At 64.8% G+C, this 17,784-nt stretch overlaps 1 protein-coding gene across 3 annotated transcripts; it reads right to left on the bottom strand.

Moving 5' to 3' along the window:
- Positions 1–2,364: 2,364 nt before the first annotated feature.
- On the bottom strand, positions 2,365–15,792 carry FGFRL1 (fibroblast growth factor receptor like 1). Of its 3 annotated transcripts, none has more exons than XM_066385505.1 (7): positions 15,518–15,792; positions 14,898–14,995; positions 5,746–6,018; positions 4,558–4,638; positions 4,179–4,460; positions 3,732–4,085; positions 2,365–3,631 (listed from the first exon to the last, which is right to left on the bottom strand). In XM_066385505.1, the coding sequence occupies exons 2-7, from the start codon at positions 14,977–14,979 to the stop codon at positions 3,192–3,194; spliced, it is 1,512 nt and encodes a 503-aa protein (XP_066241602.1). In that variant the 5' UTR covers positions 14,980–14,995; positions 15,518–15,792; the 3' UTR covers positions 2,365–3,191. The 3 variants fall into 3 exon arrangements, with proteins under 3 accessions (XP_066241602.1, XP_066241603.1, XP_066241604.1); XM_066385506.1 differs by having other exon boundaries at positions 15,650–15,761; XM_066385507.1 differs by lacking the exons at positions 14,898–14,995; positions 15,518–15,792 and adding an exon at positions 13,465–13,632.
- Between the last annotated feature and the right edge of the window lie 1,992 nt (positions 15,793–17,784).

The raw sequence follows: 17,784 nt of genomic DNA, 5'->3' as shown, positions 1-17,784 counted from the left end.
TTTCTGTCTGTGGCCAAGGGCACTTTGGGGCCTGGCCTCAGTGTCAGTCTGCTAGGAAAACCGCAACGGGCAGCGGAGCCCAGGATGCAGCCCCACAGAGCCCGCAAGAGGAGCAGCTCAGCCACAGTGCCCGTCCCTGCTGTGACTGGGCTCCTCCTTGTGCCTGGACCCTGCCCACCAAGCTCCCCATGACCCCACCCACAACCCCAGGCCCTTTGCCTGCACCCCCGGAACCTGGACATTGCACATCCTTCTCTGCTCAGCCTGGGAGTCCTCAGGGGGTCAAGATGCCCAGAAAGACAGAGGTGTGGGGTGTTACAGGGGTCAAGGTCAGCCAGCAAGCTGGTCAACACACATCTGTTCAAGGCAGACTTGGCATCCGCCTGGGGGCACCCCTTCCCGCACTGTTCCCTCCTATCCCCACCCTATGGGTGTGCACGGAAGTGAGATTCCATCCTGGGAGTGTGGGTGCAGGGCGGGGCACCTCTGCCACGCTGGGGGGACAGGAGCCATGTGAAATCCCCTGGCGGTCGTGGTCACACGGAGCTGGATAGAGCCCAGGGACAGGAGCGGAGCGGGAGAGGGCACAGCTGGGGACTAGGCTGAGGGGAGCAAGGAAAAGCTGACCCCTACTAGGCAGCTTCTGAGGACCACGGAGAGACAGCAGGCAGCCCAGGACGGGCGTGGGGGTGGGACTCTGGCTCTGAGCTCCAGGGTGGGGTCTGCGGGTAGGGGGTGTGGTCGTCGAGGTGGCAGAACAGCCTTATGAGGACAGGATGAGTTGGTCTGGTCCCCTGAACAGCCCAGTACCCCAACATGTCCACAGAGACCATCTTTCTCCAGGATCCCTGAAAAGGTTCCGGCGGGCGGGTGGGGAGCCCAGGGCCACTGGTCTCAGTGAGGACTCAGACCCGGGCCCTGCCAGGCCCGCCTTGCCCATGAGAGACTTCCTCAGGGCTGATGAGGAACAGCCCCTGGTGGACAGCACTGAACACCAGGCCAAGGATGCAGGTTCGAGTCCGGGGTCTCAGTCTCTTCAGGAGAGTCTGGGGCTGTACTCTGCCCAGTGCCTGCTCCTCAATAGTTCCTGACCCAAAGGCGGCCAGATGGCCCACCTCCCAAGGTCTCCCCACTACCGAGAATCACCCCTCTTTCCACACCCCTCCCACCTTAGACTAACCCAACCAGCCTCACCCAATACCAGCTGTCTGTGCAACGCCTGTGGGCCCCCTGCAGCCCCTGCGGCCTGCCCTGCAGCGGGGTTGCCCAGCGGAGCTAGGACCCGTCTGCCACAGCACTTAGCATAGGTGGTATTAATACCTGGGGCCAGGACGACCCAAGTGGGGCCTCCCTCAGGGCCAGCCTTTGTCTCTTTGGGTACAGGAATGGGGTCCACTCTGGGGAGGCTGGAGGATTGGAAGATGTTGCAAAGGACAAGGGACCCCACCCTGCAAAGCATGGAAGCCCCAATGGTGGAGGGTCGAGGGACTGGAGGCCCAGCCCTGGGAGACCGGGGAGAGGAAGGGCCGCCCCAGTGTGAGCAGGCTCAGGGAGTGGGGCCTTGGCCCTGACCTTGGGGGGCCCAGAAGCGCCTGAGACAGACCTTGGACCTTGTTTCGAGAAGCAATGAAAACCAGCGCTGGCCCAGGCAGTGCCCTGGACACCTGCAAGGCCTTGCCCTTTCCGCCAGACACTGAGGCCTCGAGGATGCAATGTGCCTCACACTAGTGGCTTTGCTGACATCACACAGGTTATCTTAGTGCCTTTTCCTAAGAGGTCCCTTCAGCACCTCCGGGCCACAGGAAGCCCCACCATGGAGTGCTGGCCCCACCAGTTGGGGCCTCAGTCTCCCTATCTGAAGAGCGACACCGTTCTTGCAAGCCCCGGGGTGGTGGCTAGCCTCTTCAGGTGTCCTGCAGGTGGGAGGCACCTGGATGGAGGTGACAGTGTAGCCCTAGCCTTCCAAGGCCACCCACCTGAACCCCAGAATGTGGGATGGGAGGCACTGAGGGCCACAGGGCTGCGCCAGTAGAGAGGGGCATTTCCTGGGCCGGCCGTGCCGGGATGGCAGCTAGCCAGGGAGGCGTGCAGGTGCGTGACGCGGTGCTTCTGTTCAGGGGACTGACAAGGAGCCCTGGGACCCGGGTCTCCAGCCAAGCTGCAGGGCCAGCAATAGGACTCTGAGAGTCTTCCTTGTTCCTGGTCTGGAGGCCATGACGTAAGCCCACATGCTGGCTCATGGGCATGTACACACACGCGTACAGGTGCAGGCCATAAATGAGTGCACACACCTGTACACACACAGGTCCACACCTGTACAGACACGGCCTATACATATTATGAACACACAGACAGAAACACTAGTTTAGAGGAAAAGGATGCATATTTTCTTGTTTAACAAAATAAATTAAATATACGAAGCTTCAGCTCAAACTCTATATAAAATTACAGAGGTCTGGGGCCACTGCGGGCAGTGGGATGATGGGTGCCTGGCCCCGAGGTGGACATTCGGCATGGCCACAAGGCCGGGTCTCTGCGGCCCAGCCCTCCCTTCATCATTAATATTATTATCTTAATTTCTTAAATATAAATATCAAGGCCCCCTTCTCTCTGGCACTGGGAGGCAGGGTGTGGCCCAAGTCACTCCCAGCTGGGCTCCAGCCTCTCAGGACAAGGCCTGGGAATGCTATGCCCGACCCCGAGCCCAGGGTATTGGTGGACTCCTGGTTACCCAGGACAGGTGGCGGCAAAAATAGCCACCCACCTGCCGAGGCCTGGGCAAGGGGACAGGCGGGCAGGCATAGGACAGGGATGGGGAGTTTTTGGTTTGCTAAGCCAGGGTGCCTCTCAGATCTCCTGCCAGGCCCCCATGAAATCCTCCTCACAGGCCAAGGGCTTCCCTCATCCAGGGGGCCCAGCACTACACACACACTGCAAGTTACAAACACAGGCCTGAGTGTGGGTCTGACTGTCCACAGCACGTCAGCGTGTACCTGTGTGAGTGTGGAGGTATGTCAGGCGTGGACGTGCGTCCAGCAGTGCGTGTGCCTCGCACAGGGTGCCCAGGCTGCCGGCTGCGCCCCTCCCATGTGGGCACCTCCCTCCTCCACAGCCCTCGACTCCCAGCCTGCCTGCGAGGCCTGGCCTCCGGCTGGCCACCCCTGGTGCCCGGAGCCCCGAGAGTGGCACCACTAACACTGGTAGTGGATGTGCTGGTGCTGGTGGACCTTACCCTCCACGTGCGAGTGCGTGTGTGAGTGCGTGTGCGTGTGCACATCCGTGTAGAGTTTTGGGTAAAGCTTGGGGCCAGCAGCTGAGCCCGGGCCCAGCAGGTGCTGGGGGGCCGGCGCTCCCAGTTCCTCACATAGCCCCACCCCTGCCGTGGTGCCCAGGGCGGGTGACACAGGCAGGTCTTTGTCCCCGCCACGGTCCCGGGTGGTCGCCGGTGTGCGGTGTACAGGCACAGGGGGCGTGGGCACGGGTGCGCACGGCTTCTTCTTGGCCTGGCAGAGCCACAGGAGCACGGTGCCCAGGATGAAGACAGCGCCGGCTGGGATGCCAATGACCACGGGCCACGGCAGGCTCGTGGTTGAGGATGAGGGCGCCATGGGAGGCCCTGGAGGCTTGGGATCTGCAGGAGAGAATAAGGAAAAAGGACGTGAAGGGTCAGGAGTGTCTGCAGGAGGCTGACAAGGCGGGGGCGGAGGCCGGGGTGGGGCTGGGGCGGGCACCTGGCAGCACGGTGAGGAAGGCGCTGCGGAAGCTGTAGCCCATGGTGTTGGCGCCCAGGCAGATGTACATGCCTGCGTCGTCCTGACGGGCGCGGGTGATGAGCAGCTTGTTGAGGTAGGAGCCGTCGGGCCGCGACCACACGTCCCCCGTGGGCAGCACCACGAACTTCTGGCCGCCCACGTCGATGGTGGAGTTGTAGCGGCCCTCTGCGCCATACTCCACGCGCTTCAGCCACTGGATCACGGGCTTCACGTCGCTGCGCACCTTGCACTGGAAGGAGGTCGTGCCCCCGAAGTCCACCGTGGTGTTCACAGGGTGCGTGCCCGTGAGGACGGGCTTGGAGCGCGTCCGCTCTGTGGGGAACACAGTGTGTGGGCACGTCCCCGCCCCCCCCCGGGTCCCTCCCCCCCCCCCGCCCCCCCCCCCCCCCCCGGCCGGGCACTCACGGATCACGTCCACCTTGTAGGTGGCGTTGATGGCGCCTGCGCGGTTGGACACTCGGCACGTGTACTTGCCGCTGTCCTCGGGCCGCAGGTTCTTTAGGCTGAGCGTCCACTTCTTCCTGTGCTCACTGGCCTCGGGGCGTGTCAAGGCCTGGTCGTCCTTCATCCACATGATGTCTGGCCGTGGGTGCCCGCTGGCCACGCACTTGAGACGCACAGAGCTGCCCACGGGCCGCGCAATCACCCGGCGCCTCATCTTGGAGGGTTGCGTGAAGCGGGGCCGAGCTGCGGGGCGGGCGGCACAGCGGTCAGGGGGCAGGGGGCAGGGGGCGGAGGGGGCCCAGCCGCACCCGAGGCGGACAGCGCCGTCGCCCGTGCTCACCCCACTGCTGGCTGGCTGGGTCTTCCTGGCCCCCGGAGGAGCCCTCCTGCCCTGGACTCTCCCTGGCTGGGCTGGTGTCCTCTGCGGAGGGGAGGGGGCGTGAGATGACCCCCTGCTGCCCCCCACCCACACCCGGGCTGGTTCTCAGGCCCCGTGTCTGGCCCAGCTGGGAAAGCTCCAGAAAGGCGAGGGGAGGCCATCGGGTGCACACCCACATCTCAGAGTCCCAGAGACAGCTGGGCAGAGGACACCCAGCCCACTCCCAGGGTGCAGGTGACCCCAACAGGCGCGGGGACCTGAGAGCTGGCCCCCCACCCCGGCTCCGGGGGGTCTGCAGGCCGGGGGGAGGGGCGGGCCTGGTGGCAGCTGCAGTAACCCTAGCCCACATCAAGGGGCCGAGGGCTGGGTGAAGTGACATGGCCGGCATACCGCCCCGCCATCCTCCCCTCTGAAAGGGCAGTGGGGGGGCACCCACAGTGTTCCCATTCCATAGCCCAGAGAAGGCCCCCGGCAGGGGTGGAGCTTGCTGAGGAATGCCCCCTCCCAGGACAGCCGTGCCTCCATCCAGCCCAGGACCAAGGCCAGACTGTCTCAGGTCCCCACCCCGGGACCCAGCGCGGGGCAGCACGGCTCAGTCTCCTCCTTCACGAGGGAGGCCGGTGTGCCCCGAGGGACCCGCCTTGGGGAGACCCTTCCCCAGAGACCCACCCTGGGAGCACACGGAGGAGGTGCCCGCCCGGTACCAGCAAGTGCAGGGTGTGTCGCTGGGGACGCCGCCCAGTCCCCAAGCCCAGGCCCCACAAGCAGAAGAGAACAGAAGGTCCTTGGCTTCCCCGGGGCGGCCCCTCTGAACTCCGAAACCTGAGACTCAAAGTCACCGCCGACACCACGGCAGCCGGCCTGCCCAGCATGCCCATCAGTGGGACCACCACCCTGGGCCCCAATACCCACTCCTGCTGCCCCTGGCTTCAGGTCAGCAGGACCTCTGGAGAAGGAGGGTCCCTGAGGTGTAGGCCTGAGGAGAAGACCCAGGCTGGGGGTGGTGACAGAGTTCAGGCCCCTGTGCCGGGCTCAGAAGAGGTCACTGGATGTCCCAGTGGCAGTGGGTCCAGCTCAGGCGGGTGGGGGCGGGTGGGGCCGACAGGGAGGGTCGACTCGGGCACGAGCCCCTGCCCGCCCGCCACTGACCCATCACGATGAGGGTGTAGTTGACGCTGAGGCTGCCGAAGCCGTTGGTGGCCTTGCACACGTAGGCACCAGCGTCCTCCCTCTCCACCTCCTTCACCCGCAGCCCCTGGGGCAGCACGCGGAACCGGCTCCAGCCGCCGTGGATGGTGCGGCCGTCCTTGGTCCACATGGTCAGCGGTGGTGGGTCCCCCTCCACGGGGCACTGCAGCCGAACGGTGCGGCCCAGCCGGGCCACCTGCCGCGGGACCACCTTGTCGGCCATCCTCGGGGGGCCTGCAGGCGGGGCAGAGGCCTCAGTCAGGGAGGTGGTGGCAGGGGTGTCGGGAGCCCGGGGAAGGCCTGTCCCTGAGGGGGTTCCCCATGGAGGACTCCACCCCGAAAACCCCGCCCAGCACCAGGAGCGAGGGCCTGAAGCACGGGGCCTCCTCCCAGACCACTGGGCCCCTTGCTGTGTGCCAGGCCTACGTCTGCCGACACAGCTGCCGTGCCACCGCACAGAAGCAGGAACCACACGCGGCCGGAGCAGCGCACCGGGGCACGTGTGCACGACAGAGCGGACGTGGCCACGCGTCTGCGTGCGCACGGCAGAGCGGACGTGGCCACGCGTCTGTGTGTGCACGTACACATGAGTCGTGTGGCACCCACATGGTATCCCCGTGTCTGGTGGCCTCTGTCTGTGTGCGTGGACCCCGCCTGGGTGTGCCTGACCAAGGGCCCCGCTGTTCCCAGGTACACCTGCAACATGTCCTTAATCCAAGGCCCTTGGGCCACAGGGCAAGGGAGTGGGCACACTGACCCCAGGTGCAGGGTTCCTGTCCGGCTGGCAGTGCACGCCCACTGCCCACTGCCCACTGCCCACCCAGGGAGAAAGAAGTCAGGCTGAGGGAAGCCATGAGCCCCTCATGAACAGGAGGAAATCCACTCCCATCCCCACCAGCCTGGGTCCAGCCACAGGGCCTCTGGAGTCAAGTGTAGAAACAGTGGGGTGTCCAGGCCTGGAGGGCACTGAGCAACTGGCTGGCTGGGAAGGGTGCTGCAGGTGTCAGGAAGGCCTGGGCTCATCTCCTGATCAGTGGCAGGCACCTGCCTGTGCCTGTGGCCCCGAGCCTGGGGCGCTCTGCAGCTCCTGGGCCATGACGACCACAGGGTTCTCACGTGCGGTCTCCTGGCCCACTGTGCCGACCCAAAGAGGCCGCCATGAGCACCCAGTGGCCGGCACCTGGGGCCCTGCCCAACCCCCCCGTGCTGTGGCCATTCCAGGCCAGGGGTGCCAGCATCCCAGTGTCCTGGCTCCACAGGAGGTGCCAGAAGGTGGCGGCTGCTCCCAGATACTATTGAATGGGGCCTGAAGGCGGCATGTGTTTTTAATCACCAGCCAGTATTTCTTCAACATGCAATTACCAGCTGGTTACGTTGGGGCCTTTGCAACCGGGGCCCCACATGCTTCTGTGGGTGCGTCAGAACTCAAGCAGCAGCTTCTCACTCATCACTGCCCACCTCCCAGGGACCCTCCCAGAGCACTGAGCCCCGCGCCACTTCTGTCTGAGGGTGCCGAGTGGGCTGACATGACAGCCCAGGGTTCAGGGTTGCTGGGTTCCCGGTGGGGAGGGGCTCCTCCCAGCCCCGCCTGCTCCCTCCCTCTGCTCGACACACTCCACTCCATCAAGCCCACCCTGCCAACAGGCAAGCCCACGCCCCATCCTGCCTAACTCCTAGACAGCGCACCGTGGCCCCAGGCCCCTGGAGCTCCCCCAGCCCTCTCCTCACCAGCTCCCAGCCCCCCCCCATTCCCTGGAAGGGACAAGAAGAGCAGAGGTGACAGGGGTCTGAGACCCCCCCCTTCCCAATTACTCCACTGCCTGCAGGGCCCGAGCGGGAGGGGCTGCAGGGTCCACAGACAAGGCTCCAGTCTCATTCCCAGGCCGATCAGCCGCCACCTGTCACTGCCTGAAATTCCACCATTCACAGGGGCCTCCGGCTACAGGACAAAGAACCCCCCCCCCCCCCAGCCAGCACGGTGCCCTGGGCCTCCAGGACTGCCACCTGGGCACACACAGAGACATGCAACTGCTCAGAAGACACAGGGAAGGACAGTGCCCTGCCTGAGAGGCCATGTCCTCCATGTTGGGGCTCTGCCCACCCTAACACTGCCTGAGGGGCACAACGAGGGGCTGGTCAACACCCTCACCCCTCATAAGAGCCTGCTCAGTGGCAGAGAAAGGGCTGACCCGCCCACGCTGCAGGTCACCTCCAGCCCCGCCCCGCACAGGAGAGCGTGAGCAGTGGGGGTGTCCGCTGGGCAGCAGCAGCTGGGGGGGGTGCCCCTCATCACCGCGTCCCTGCAGAGGGACAGAGCCAAGTGGCCGCCAGACGACCGGAAGTGTGGCCCCAGAGTGGCCGTGTGGAGCGGTGCTGTGGGACAGGCAGGCTGGAGCCAGCCTTATCCTAAAGCAAACAGCCCCTTCCCCCGCCCCGTGGCCAGCCCAGCCTGCCCCACGCTGGACCCAAGGCCAGGCCAGGCCCTGGGCTACCCCCACACCCGCCTCCTCAGAGGCCCTGGCAGGCTCAGCAGAGGAAAGCCCCCCCACCCCCAGATTCCTGGGAATTCTGGCCGTCAGCATGACTGCTGCAGCTCTGTATTTAGCCTGGGAAACAGAAGTCCCTATTGTGCTACCTGGGCAGGGTGTCCAACCCACTCAGTCACAGGGAAACTGAGGCAGCGGCTGAGGCCCAAGGGCCCCTGGAGGGTGTGTGGAGGAGTGCTGGGGGGGGGGAGGAGGCTTGACCCCCTCCCAGGTCTCCCCCCCATCCACCCTCGCCTCCCTCCCTGTGAGCTCCTCCTCTAGGAAGCCCTCAACCCTGCACACACCCTAAACCACAGCCCTAGGAAGTTCCTGGCACGGGCAGGACACGATGGCCACATGGAGGAGGCTCAGACATGGGGATCGGTGAGGCTGGGTCAGGGTCTCACCACGTGGTGAGGGCTGAACACTGAGGTGGGGACAGGGAGGGAGTCACTGCCCCCTTTTCCTCCCTGTTTTCCCCCTCCCCCGGCTGTGAAAACAAGGCCAGGAACAGGGGTGCCAGGAAGGGCCAGCATGCAGCCACCTAGAGGTCCCACACCCATTCTACACAGCCAGGCTTCCCAGCTGCCCACCCGAGCTCAGGTAACCCACACAGACGCTGTCCCCCAGACACGGACGCTGTCCCCCAGACATGGAGGCTGCCCCTACACATACAGGATGTCCTCACACAAAAGGCTTTGCCCCAGACGGATCCTCTGTCCACAGGTGCTGCCCCCAGACCCATGCGGTCCCCCCGAATGCATACTCTTCCCCCAGACAGTCCCCAAGGTGCGCACACACATCCCAACAGTGGATGCAGACCAAACCCCACCGAGGGACACAACCCGCCTCTGAGCACGCAAGACCCCCCCCAGGCCTGCCCCCCACCCCCTACCTGGCCAGGTTTAGTAAAACGAAGTCCCTCTGTAACCAGTGGGGCCCGGGAGGGCAGAGGGGCTCAGGGCACTGGGAGGCACGGAGGGGAGAGAGGGTGGGCACGCCCCGTGCAGCCTCCACAGGCCCCGGCTCAGTACCACAGCCCTCACCACCCCAGGGCCTCCGCACTGGCTACCCAGCTGCGACCTTCCTGACCCCTCCCCTCCAGCTCCCACACTCCTTTAGCGGGGTGGCCTGTCCACAGTCTGTCAGGAGCCCAGCCTTGGCCTCTCCCCACCGGTCAAGGCGGACTATGGGCCTCGATCTGCTGGCCCTGAGCTTCCCTCAGGAGAGGCTGGACCAGGCACTGCCCTGCTCCCGGCCCAGCAGGGGCGGCAGATGCACTGGCTGTTTCAGGGCTCACCCCACACCCGCCCCCGGTCGGTGACACCCACTCCCAGCGGCCGCAGACACAGGTGGGAGGGTGTGCAGGGACCACCTGGCCAGCTACTCAGTGCTGGCCTGGTCACCAGCGAAACCTGTAAAGCCCCAGAAGTTTTTGGCCTGGGAGAAATCCTCTGGCCAGGGTGCACAGGCACCAGGCTACTCATGCAGGGACTGGCCACGGGGTGAAGATGGCACTCAGAGCCACTGTCCTGCTGGGCCCAGCACTCCTGAAGCAGCTACGTGGCCTAGGGACGGCATGAGGGGCCTGGTCAGAGGGCAGGGAGGGGAAGCAGGCCCAGCCTGGACACCCTGCACCAGGTGGAGCAGGTGGACACTTTCTGGGAGGGTGGGGGACCCTGTCCTCACCCCACGGTGAGAGGGCATCCAGCACAGGGCTGATTTGGAGAGGCCCACACATGGTGGCCCCCGGGCCGACACCCTCCTCTCCATGTAGGTGAGACCTGGAGGGGACAGGCACAGCCCCAGGATGGGGCACAGGTGACCACCATGACGGCCTGAGGGCCGGGGACGGTCAGGCACGTGCATGCAGGTGCACACTGGACACAGGCTCCCCGTCTCCAGCCAGCCCAGGGCGGCCCCCGGGGGCTGGACCCACAGGACCCGTGGGGGCTGGACCCACAGGACCCGTGGGGGCTGGACCCACAGGACCCGTGGTGGAACTGGTAGGACCCACAGGACAGGTGGGTGCCCCAGAAGCCAGGCCATTCTGGGCACAGCTCAGGGACAGCCTGACCCACAGATTGAGCACGCTGGCTGGAGTGCCTGCTCCCCCCTTGCTTCCCAGCAGGGCACCAGGTGAGCAGACAGGTCTCTTCCCTTCCCTGGAAGTCCTCAGATGGACCGTAAGCAGAACCCTGGCCGTGGGAATCCTCCTCCCTGCCATCTCAGGGGGTACAGAATGTCATCCTGGCAGTTCCACTGCCCTAGGGGAACCCCACATAAACTGCCAACAGCTGATTGGCAGCACCCAGACTCACTGCCACAGTACCCACCCCAGGGGCTCCGCGGGACATCCAGCAGCCCCCTCCCCACGTACAGATCTTGCCAGGTACACTGGACTCCAAGCTGTCCCCTCTACCCTGCAGCTCACAGACAGTACTCACGTAGAACTCAAGTCCCCATCACAGCTTCCCCAGAGGGGCCCGACCCTACCCCAACTGTCAAGGAACCCAGAGGGTTCCATCGGAGTGCCCTCGAATGCCAGCACCGGACCCTGACCACCTGAGTACCCATGTTGCCTTGGAGTGTGACCAGGACATTTCCTGAGCTAAAACCCCAGGGCCAGAGGTCAGGCTTCAGGCAGAATGGATGCTCTGTGTGCTGTTGAGGGCTCACACACTGGACAGCCCAACCCATCCAGTGGCCTGGGCACCAGGTCCCTCCAGGTCACACACACCGGCTCCTGCACCACAGGGGGCACCACAGGGTCCTCAAGGACCGGCCTGAGGCTGGGCCAACCAGCCCTCAAGAACACAGCAGGTCACACTGTGCTCCAGAGCAATGGGACAGTCCCCACAGCCCCCACAGGCTGCAGCGGCAGCACGGAGGCCCTCTGGCACTGGGTGAGGAGCACCCTCTCTGTGGGTGGCTCTGCTGGGCTCGACAGTGCAGGAGCCAGAGGGGCCACCACACCAGGAGGGAGGCACAGCACCCTCCTCCGGCCTCTGCCACAGGCCCGGTAGTCACTCCCCAGACCCTCAACTGCACTCGGCTTATGTAAATCTCTCAGAAATAAACTCGCCAGGCAGGAAGAAAAGCAATTGTTTCCTGCCAGGATGGGACGCCTGGGGTTTCGGCCGCCCTGGGGCTGGAGCACCCTCCCTGCCGCAGGCAGCGGCCTCCCTACGGGACAGCTCCTGGAAGCCTTGCGGGAGCTGGTTCTCCCCTCGGGGGTGGTCTATGTGGGTGAGGGTGTGCAGGAACCAGCCTACCTGCCTCAGGCCCTGCCCCCAACCACCCAGTGAGGGCAGGGCACACAGACTCCCCACTGGGGATGGTAGAAAAGCCCCCCAGCACACCCCCAGCACTCCCTCCCTAAACTCCGCAGCCAGCCGGCCTCTCAGCCCAGCCCTGGCCTGTCCCCAGACACAGCCCCCATCCAGCTACACCAATGCACCCATATGCCCAGGACGTCGACCCTGGCCAGGGTGAGCTGCCCCTCTGCCCAGAGACCCCTCCCTGGAAGCCTTTCTTCTTCTGAAGCCCATACCTCCCCCTCTCCACCTATTTCCCTCCCCCAGCCGGCCTAGATGGCTGCCCCAGGCTACCGCTGCCTCCCCTACCCCCATAGCCCAGGATAGGGCCCAGACAGCAACCAAACAGGACACCACGGGGCTTAACGGGGAGCACCCAGTAGTCAGCACTAGGAGGAGCAGATGCCAGCACTGGAGATGTACGTACCCACGGGGTCTGGGTACAGCGGCCTAAGCACCCTTTCCCTCCACCGAGGCACAGAAATGAGCCAACGGAGACCAACGAGGGTGTCCCATGGTGGGGGGGCCGGAAGCAAGTGCTCTGGCCTGTGGGGTCACAGCTCGCCTCCCCCTGATGGTCAGCAGTGCCCGGGCTTGGCCCTGGGCAAACCGCAGCCTGGGACTGCTGCTGGGGGGAAAACCAACATTTCCCCGGTCAGAGTCCTGGCGCCTGGCGGGAGCCGGAGGCCCATTGATTCCCGCACAATGGAGAAGGAGCCTGTGTTTCCAGGCCCAGCCAAAGGCGACTTTGTTCACAGCTCCCTCCGCCCCCAAGAGAGGACAGTGATTTATTCTCCCTTCCAGGAGTGGGGCCCGAGTACAGGAGGCGAGTACAGGAGGCGGCTGGCCCGCACCCCACCTGGCAGTGCCTGGGCCTGGCTCCCGCATGTACACCTCAGCCCTGCCGCACTCGGACCAGCCGCTGCCCAGTGGAGCCTGTGGGGGTAGGGGGGCAGGAAGGAGGCCCCTCGCAGCCTGGCCAGAGGCCCTGGTCCTCCGATGTTCACACACGCGCCACCACAGGGATCCTGACAGCCACACATCTTCCTGCTGAATCACACCAGGCAGACCGCCCTCCCCATGGGGCTGGGGCGCCCGCGTGCCAGCCAGCAAACAGCCTCCCGGGATCACTATTCTGTTCACCCAGACGAGCAAGTTGTCTGGGTTCACAGGACTGGGGGCGACCTGCAGGAGTGGCCACTCAGGGACCTTTCCCAGTACACCATCCTTGGAAAAAGAGTCCAAACGTGGCACTTCTTAGAAAACCCCTGAAACAACTTCTTCCAAAGTTATTTGTGAAAAGTATTTCGTGCTGAACCTCTCAAGCGTCCACTGTGAGAAATAAAAAGGAAATAGAGAAAGCCAAATCCTATCTTTTCTCAAATTTAGGGGGAAAAAAAAAACAGTTTAAGACAAACCCACCAAGATTGTGAAACTTTGGGAAAAGGGGAACTTTAAAAACATGATCTGACTCTAGAGATGTACTGATTCCAGAAGTTGTGACACCGCAGAGAAAATGGCTTTCGAAAAACGCAAACAAACACTCTCGGCGCTGGTTTGCCGGCTGAAAGGTCCAACCGGCCAGCTCACCCGGGAAGTGGGAAGCGCCTGATGTCCAGGCCGGGAGGAAAAGCCAGCACGATTCAGGAAGAGTGCCCCCACCCCCACCCAAAACCACAGAGGCACTGCCCTTGGAGAGCGGCCCCTAGGTCCCCACTGCCTAGAGCCAGGGCTACGGCTGGGGCTGGACACAGGCATAGCCCAAGGCCGAGGCCAAGGGGCACAGCGCACCGACTCAGGCCCCGCTGCCCGCTGCCCACGGCCATCCCCCACTCCACCTTGGGCTCCAGCCAATGACCAGGCCAGGACAGCAGCCTCCAGAGCCTCCCTAGCTGAGTGGCCAGAGGACAGGCAGGTGCAGGGATGGGGGAGTCCACGCAGATAAAAGAAGAATCAAAGTCTGGGCCTCTGGCTGTCAGGGGCCCCTTGCTGACCATGACCTGAAAGTCCGTAGTACCCAGGACGCTGCCCAGCCCAGACATGGCTGAGAGCCCCCACCCTCAAGCCAGCCGGTCAGTGCCCGGCCGGGGCGGGCGGGCAGGGAGGGAGGGTACTGTGGCATGAGGCCCACCTGGGCCGCCGCCCGCCACCCAACACCCGAATGTAGCCATATAAGGCCACGTTGGGCTCGGTGCGCCCGCTGGGCGGCAGGGGAGGGGTTCGAAGCCTCAGAGGACTGGCGGACAGGGCAGGGACGATCCTGAGTGGTCAATACACCCAAAGGGCTGGCCTGGCCACAGGTCCCGCCTTGCTGAGGGGAGGCCAGCACAGACCATGGCGGGCAAGAATTGGCCAGCACATGTCACTCGTTACCCATCAGCCAAGGATGCCCTCACTTGCTAGGGCTGGGGCCAGGGGCCAGGGTCCTTCAGAAGTCATCCCAGGCCTGGACACTTGGACATCAGGTGTGTGAGCACGCACCCAGGCCCTGGTGTGACACGATGCGAGAGCACCATGTTCAACCCAAAGCAGGTAGTCTTTGAGGTCTGCCTTGAAGCAGCCCCACCACACACACACACACACACACACACAGTGCAGCAATCCCAGGAGCTGGGGACTTCGTACCTGAGGTTGGGCAGGCCGGGACACAGGACTGGGTTGAGTCCCAGATGCCAAGAATGTCCCCATTATCCCCACACTACACCCTGGCCACCATGGGGGTCTCTGCAGATTCCCAGGGGCCTAATTGGATTCACTGTAGCCAAATAGCCCACTCCCCAAGAATCCAAGATGACCAGCAGCCCTCAACTGCAGGTACCCACGTGGATGTGTATGAGTGTGTCCTGTGGGGGAACTGCAACCAGAACCCACCTTGCCAGCAAATGTGGGGCCTCAGGGGTGAGCTGGGAATGCCGTAGGAGTGGGGCGGGGGGACCCTGCAGGTGAGCTAGGGGTGCCTCCACAGTGAGGGAAAACCCTGGGGGTGAGCTGGAAATCCCAATGGGTGCGCTGGGGTGCTCTGTGGATGAGCTAAGAGGACATCACGGGTAAGTTGGGGTGTCCCATGGGTGAGAGGGGACCCCGTGGGTGTGCTGGAGTGCCTGGCGGGAGAGCTAGGGCCTGCGGGTGAGGGGCCGTGAGTGCGGCAGGCAGGGGCGGGGCGCAGGCACGCGCCAGGCGGGCACTGGGGCAGAGTTGAGGGCCGGAGGGAAAGGGGCGGCGCTGGCGGAGGCCGGGGCGCTGGGGCGCTGGGCTGGGCGCCAGGACTCACCTCGGGCGGCGGCGGCCGGCGGGAGGGCCCCCAACAGCAGCAGCAGCGGCGGCAGCAGCAGCAACGCGGGGCTCGGCGTCATCTCGGCCTGTCCAGACCTGGAAGTATGGGGTGGGGGTGGGGGGCGGTCACTGGCGCGCGGGGTGGGGGTCGCCACCCTCCGGCCTAGGGCCCCGGGCCCCGGGGGTCGGGTGCGGGCCGGTGCTTCGGGCGAAGGAAGCCGCGGCGGGGAGACCGTGGGTATCAAAGCAGACAAAGGGTTTACACTAATTACCGCCTCCCCGCCGCCCCCTCTCCAAGCACCGTCTGGATTCCTGGCGCTTGTAACTCGGGCCTGCCCGCGGGACACACAACACCGGCGGCCCCGCAGATAATCGCCTGCGCCATTAGCGGACAAATTTGCGCTGGAGGGGGGGGCACGTGGGGTGCCGGGCGGGGGCGGGGCGCACAGGACCCCTGAGCGGGCGGGAGCGGCGGCGGCGCGTGTCAGTGCCCGGCGGCGGCCCCGCGGATCAGGGATCCTGACCCTCCCGGCCTGCGCCCCGGACCCCGGACCCAGACCCTCCCACGCGGCCCCCCAGTCGTCTCCTGGGGCCGCGAGCGCGCGCGGAGGGGCTCACCTCGGCGGGGCTCGCGGGCGGCGGGGCTCAGGGCCGGGCCCGCGGGTAGTGCTGTGCGGTCATCGCCGCCCCGGGCGCCGCACCCCGCCGCCCCGCGCCCCCGGGCCCGGCCTCGGGACGGCGCGGCGCTACCTGAGCGCGGGCGGCTCGGGCCGGGGCCGGGGCCGGGGTCGAAGTCCGGGACGGGGACGGGGCAGGCGGCAAGGTCGCGTCCAGGGGTCGGGGGCCGGCGCCGGGGTCCCGGGGCGGCGGGGCGAGGGGCCCGGGGCGGCGCGCCGCGAGGCGTCCTTCCCTGCGGGGCTTTGTCAACTCTCCCAGAGCGAACGCCGAGCCCGCCGCGCGCCCCGCCCCGGCACAACTTCCCGCCAATCGGAGCGCCACGGCCTGCTCGCCCCGCCCCGCGCCCCGCCCCGCGCCTGAACTTTCCGCCAATCCGCACGTGCGCCCGCCCCTCCCGCCTGGCCCGGGGGCTTAACCCTTGCGGTACGGGAGGCCCGCGGGCGGGGCGGCTCCCTGGGGCGCGGCCCCGCCCCTTTCGGTCCTGTTTCCCACCCCCCCACCCCGGATCCTCCTCCTCCTCCTGGTCAGGTCCCCACACCCGGCCCCCGGCCCCACCCCCACTAGGCTCCGCGCTCCGCCAGGTGCCGTGATACCCACCCCGCACCTGCACCTATCCACAGCCGCATCAGAGGCCCCAACACCAGGGTACCCCCTCCTCCCGCACCCTCAGAGCTGACCTCTGGCCAGCCCCATCTGGCTGCCCAGAAGAGGCAAACTGGATGTCCTCAGGCATTTCTGGGCCTCGGGGTCCGTGACTCATGTTGCTGTTGGGAGCAGAGGGGTGTTCCGAAACCCGGCTCCGGCCCAAAGCGGCTCCCGCAGGTCTCAAGAGATGTGGAGCCCAGGCTTACCTGGTGCCCTTGACCGAGGACAGGTATGTTTCCACCGTCCACTTTCAGGTTTCTGGCCTCCTACCCGCTACCGATAACAGCACAGGGACATTAATAATGACAATAGTAGAGAACAATACACACAGCGCCTTCTTTAATCCTCCTGAGCCGGCAGGTGTCTGTCACCTGGTGCAGAGGAGCAAATGCAGGCACAGAGAAGGCAGGTAGTTTACTCAAGATTTCCTAGCCAGTAAGTGGCACACATCCAGGACTGAAACCGGGGCTGTGGAGTACAAACTCTCCTGCAGTTCTTTCTCCACATTGACCCAACTGCCCTTGCCCTGCTCAGCACCCTGCTCCCACAGGGTGCTCACACTGGCTCCCACACCTTCTCCACTTCCATCCCTCAGCCTCTCACTATCCTCTCTGGCGTGAACTACTGGACCAGCCTCCCCCCTGGCTTCCCCCTCCACTGTCACTTCACTTGAATTGAAAATCATTTTTAAACACAGCCCTGGTTCTGCTGTGGCTTACCAGTGCCCACAACACAAACCCCATGACCTCTGAGGCCCTGGATGGCTAGGTCCTGTCCATCTCTACCCCAACTCTGCCCTAATTACAGTTACCCCCTCCCCCCCCATGTAGCACCATCTCCATCCCCTCTGGGCCTTTGCCCATGATGTTCCTCTGGGAACCCTGCCTGGAACATCCTCTCTCTTAGGAGCCCACTCTTCCAGGAAGCCTTCCAGGGAAGACTGCAACTGGAGAGGCCTTGTAGGCCAGTGTTCTCAGGGCAGAGGAGAGCTCAGTGAGAAGGGACCAGCCCTCCGGGTCTGGGATCCATCAAGGTCAGGCTGCCGACACTTCCTAAGCCAGCGCAAAAAAGCAAGTTTCCAAATCCTTTCTCTGGGCCACTGTGCGTACCTCCTGTGGGTGGGTGGAGATGAGCCCAGCCCACCCCTCTCCCTGCCTGCATGCACTCTGTGTGAGATGCCAGGGCGCAGACCTGGCCCTGCAGGCAGGCAGGGGGAAACTAGGTGCCATGGTCGGGGACCACCTGAGGAGCGCAAGGCTGGCACTGGGGACATCACAGCTGCTCTGGGACAAATGGCTTGTCGATGGAGTGGTCCCAGGCTGGTGCAAAGGCTGCCCCTGGGTTCGAGGACAGGTTTGTGAGGAGACACCACAGAACCATGAAGAGCTCCAAGGGCAAAAGTGTGGAAAGGTGGCTCTAAAGCAGGAGGAGGTCAGAACAGGAAGTGGGAGGAAGGCCAGGGTGGGGGACCAGGCGGGCAGTGGGGAGGGGTCACAGCAGGTGAGCAGGCTCAGGTGGGGATGACAGTCCAGGCAGATGGGGAGAGGCCTGGCCCATACGGT

This window comes from Saccopteryx leptura, chromosome 5 (genome assembly GCF_036850995.1).
Source record: "Saccopteryx leptura isolate mSacLep1 chromosome 5, mSacLep1_pri_phased_curated, whole genome shotgun sequence".
Taxonomy (NCBI): domain Eukaryota; kingdom Metazoa; phylum Chordata; class Mammalia; order Chiroptera; family Emballonuridae; genus Saccopteryx; species Saccopteryx leptura.
The sequence above is the reverse complement of the archived record's forward strand: the minus strand, read 5'-3'. Positions and strand labels throughout refer to the sequence as shown.

Bases quoted from the DNA above. Each gene is read 5' to 3' on its own strand.
- FGFRL1 (XM_066385505.1), bottom strand. From the start codon at position 14,979: ATGACGCCGAGCCCCGCGTTGCTGCTGCTGCCGCCGCTGCTGCTGCTG. The intron at 6,019-14,897 runs GTGAGTCCTGGC...CCCCGCCTGCAG, and splicing joins GCCGGCCGCCGCCGCCCGAG to GCCCCCCGAGGATGGCCGAC. The intron at 4,639-5,745 runs GTCAGTGGCGGG...TCCCCTCCGCAG, and splicing joins CTACACCCTCATCGTGATGG to AGGACACCAGCCCAGCCAGG.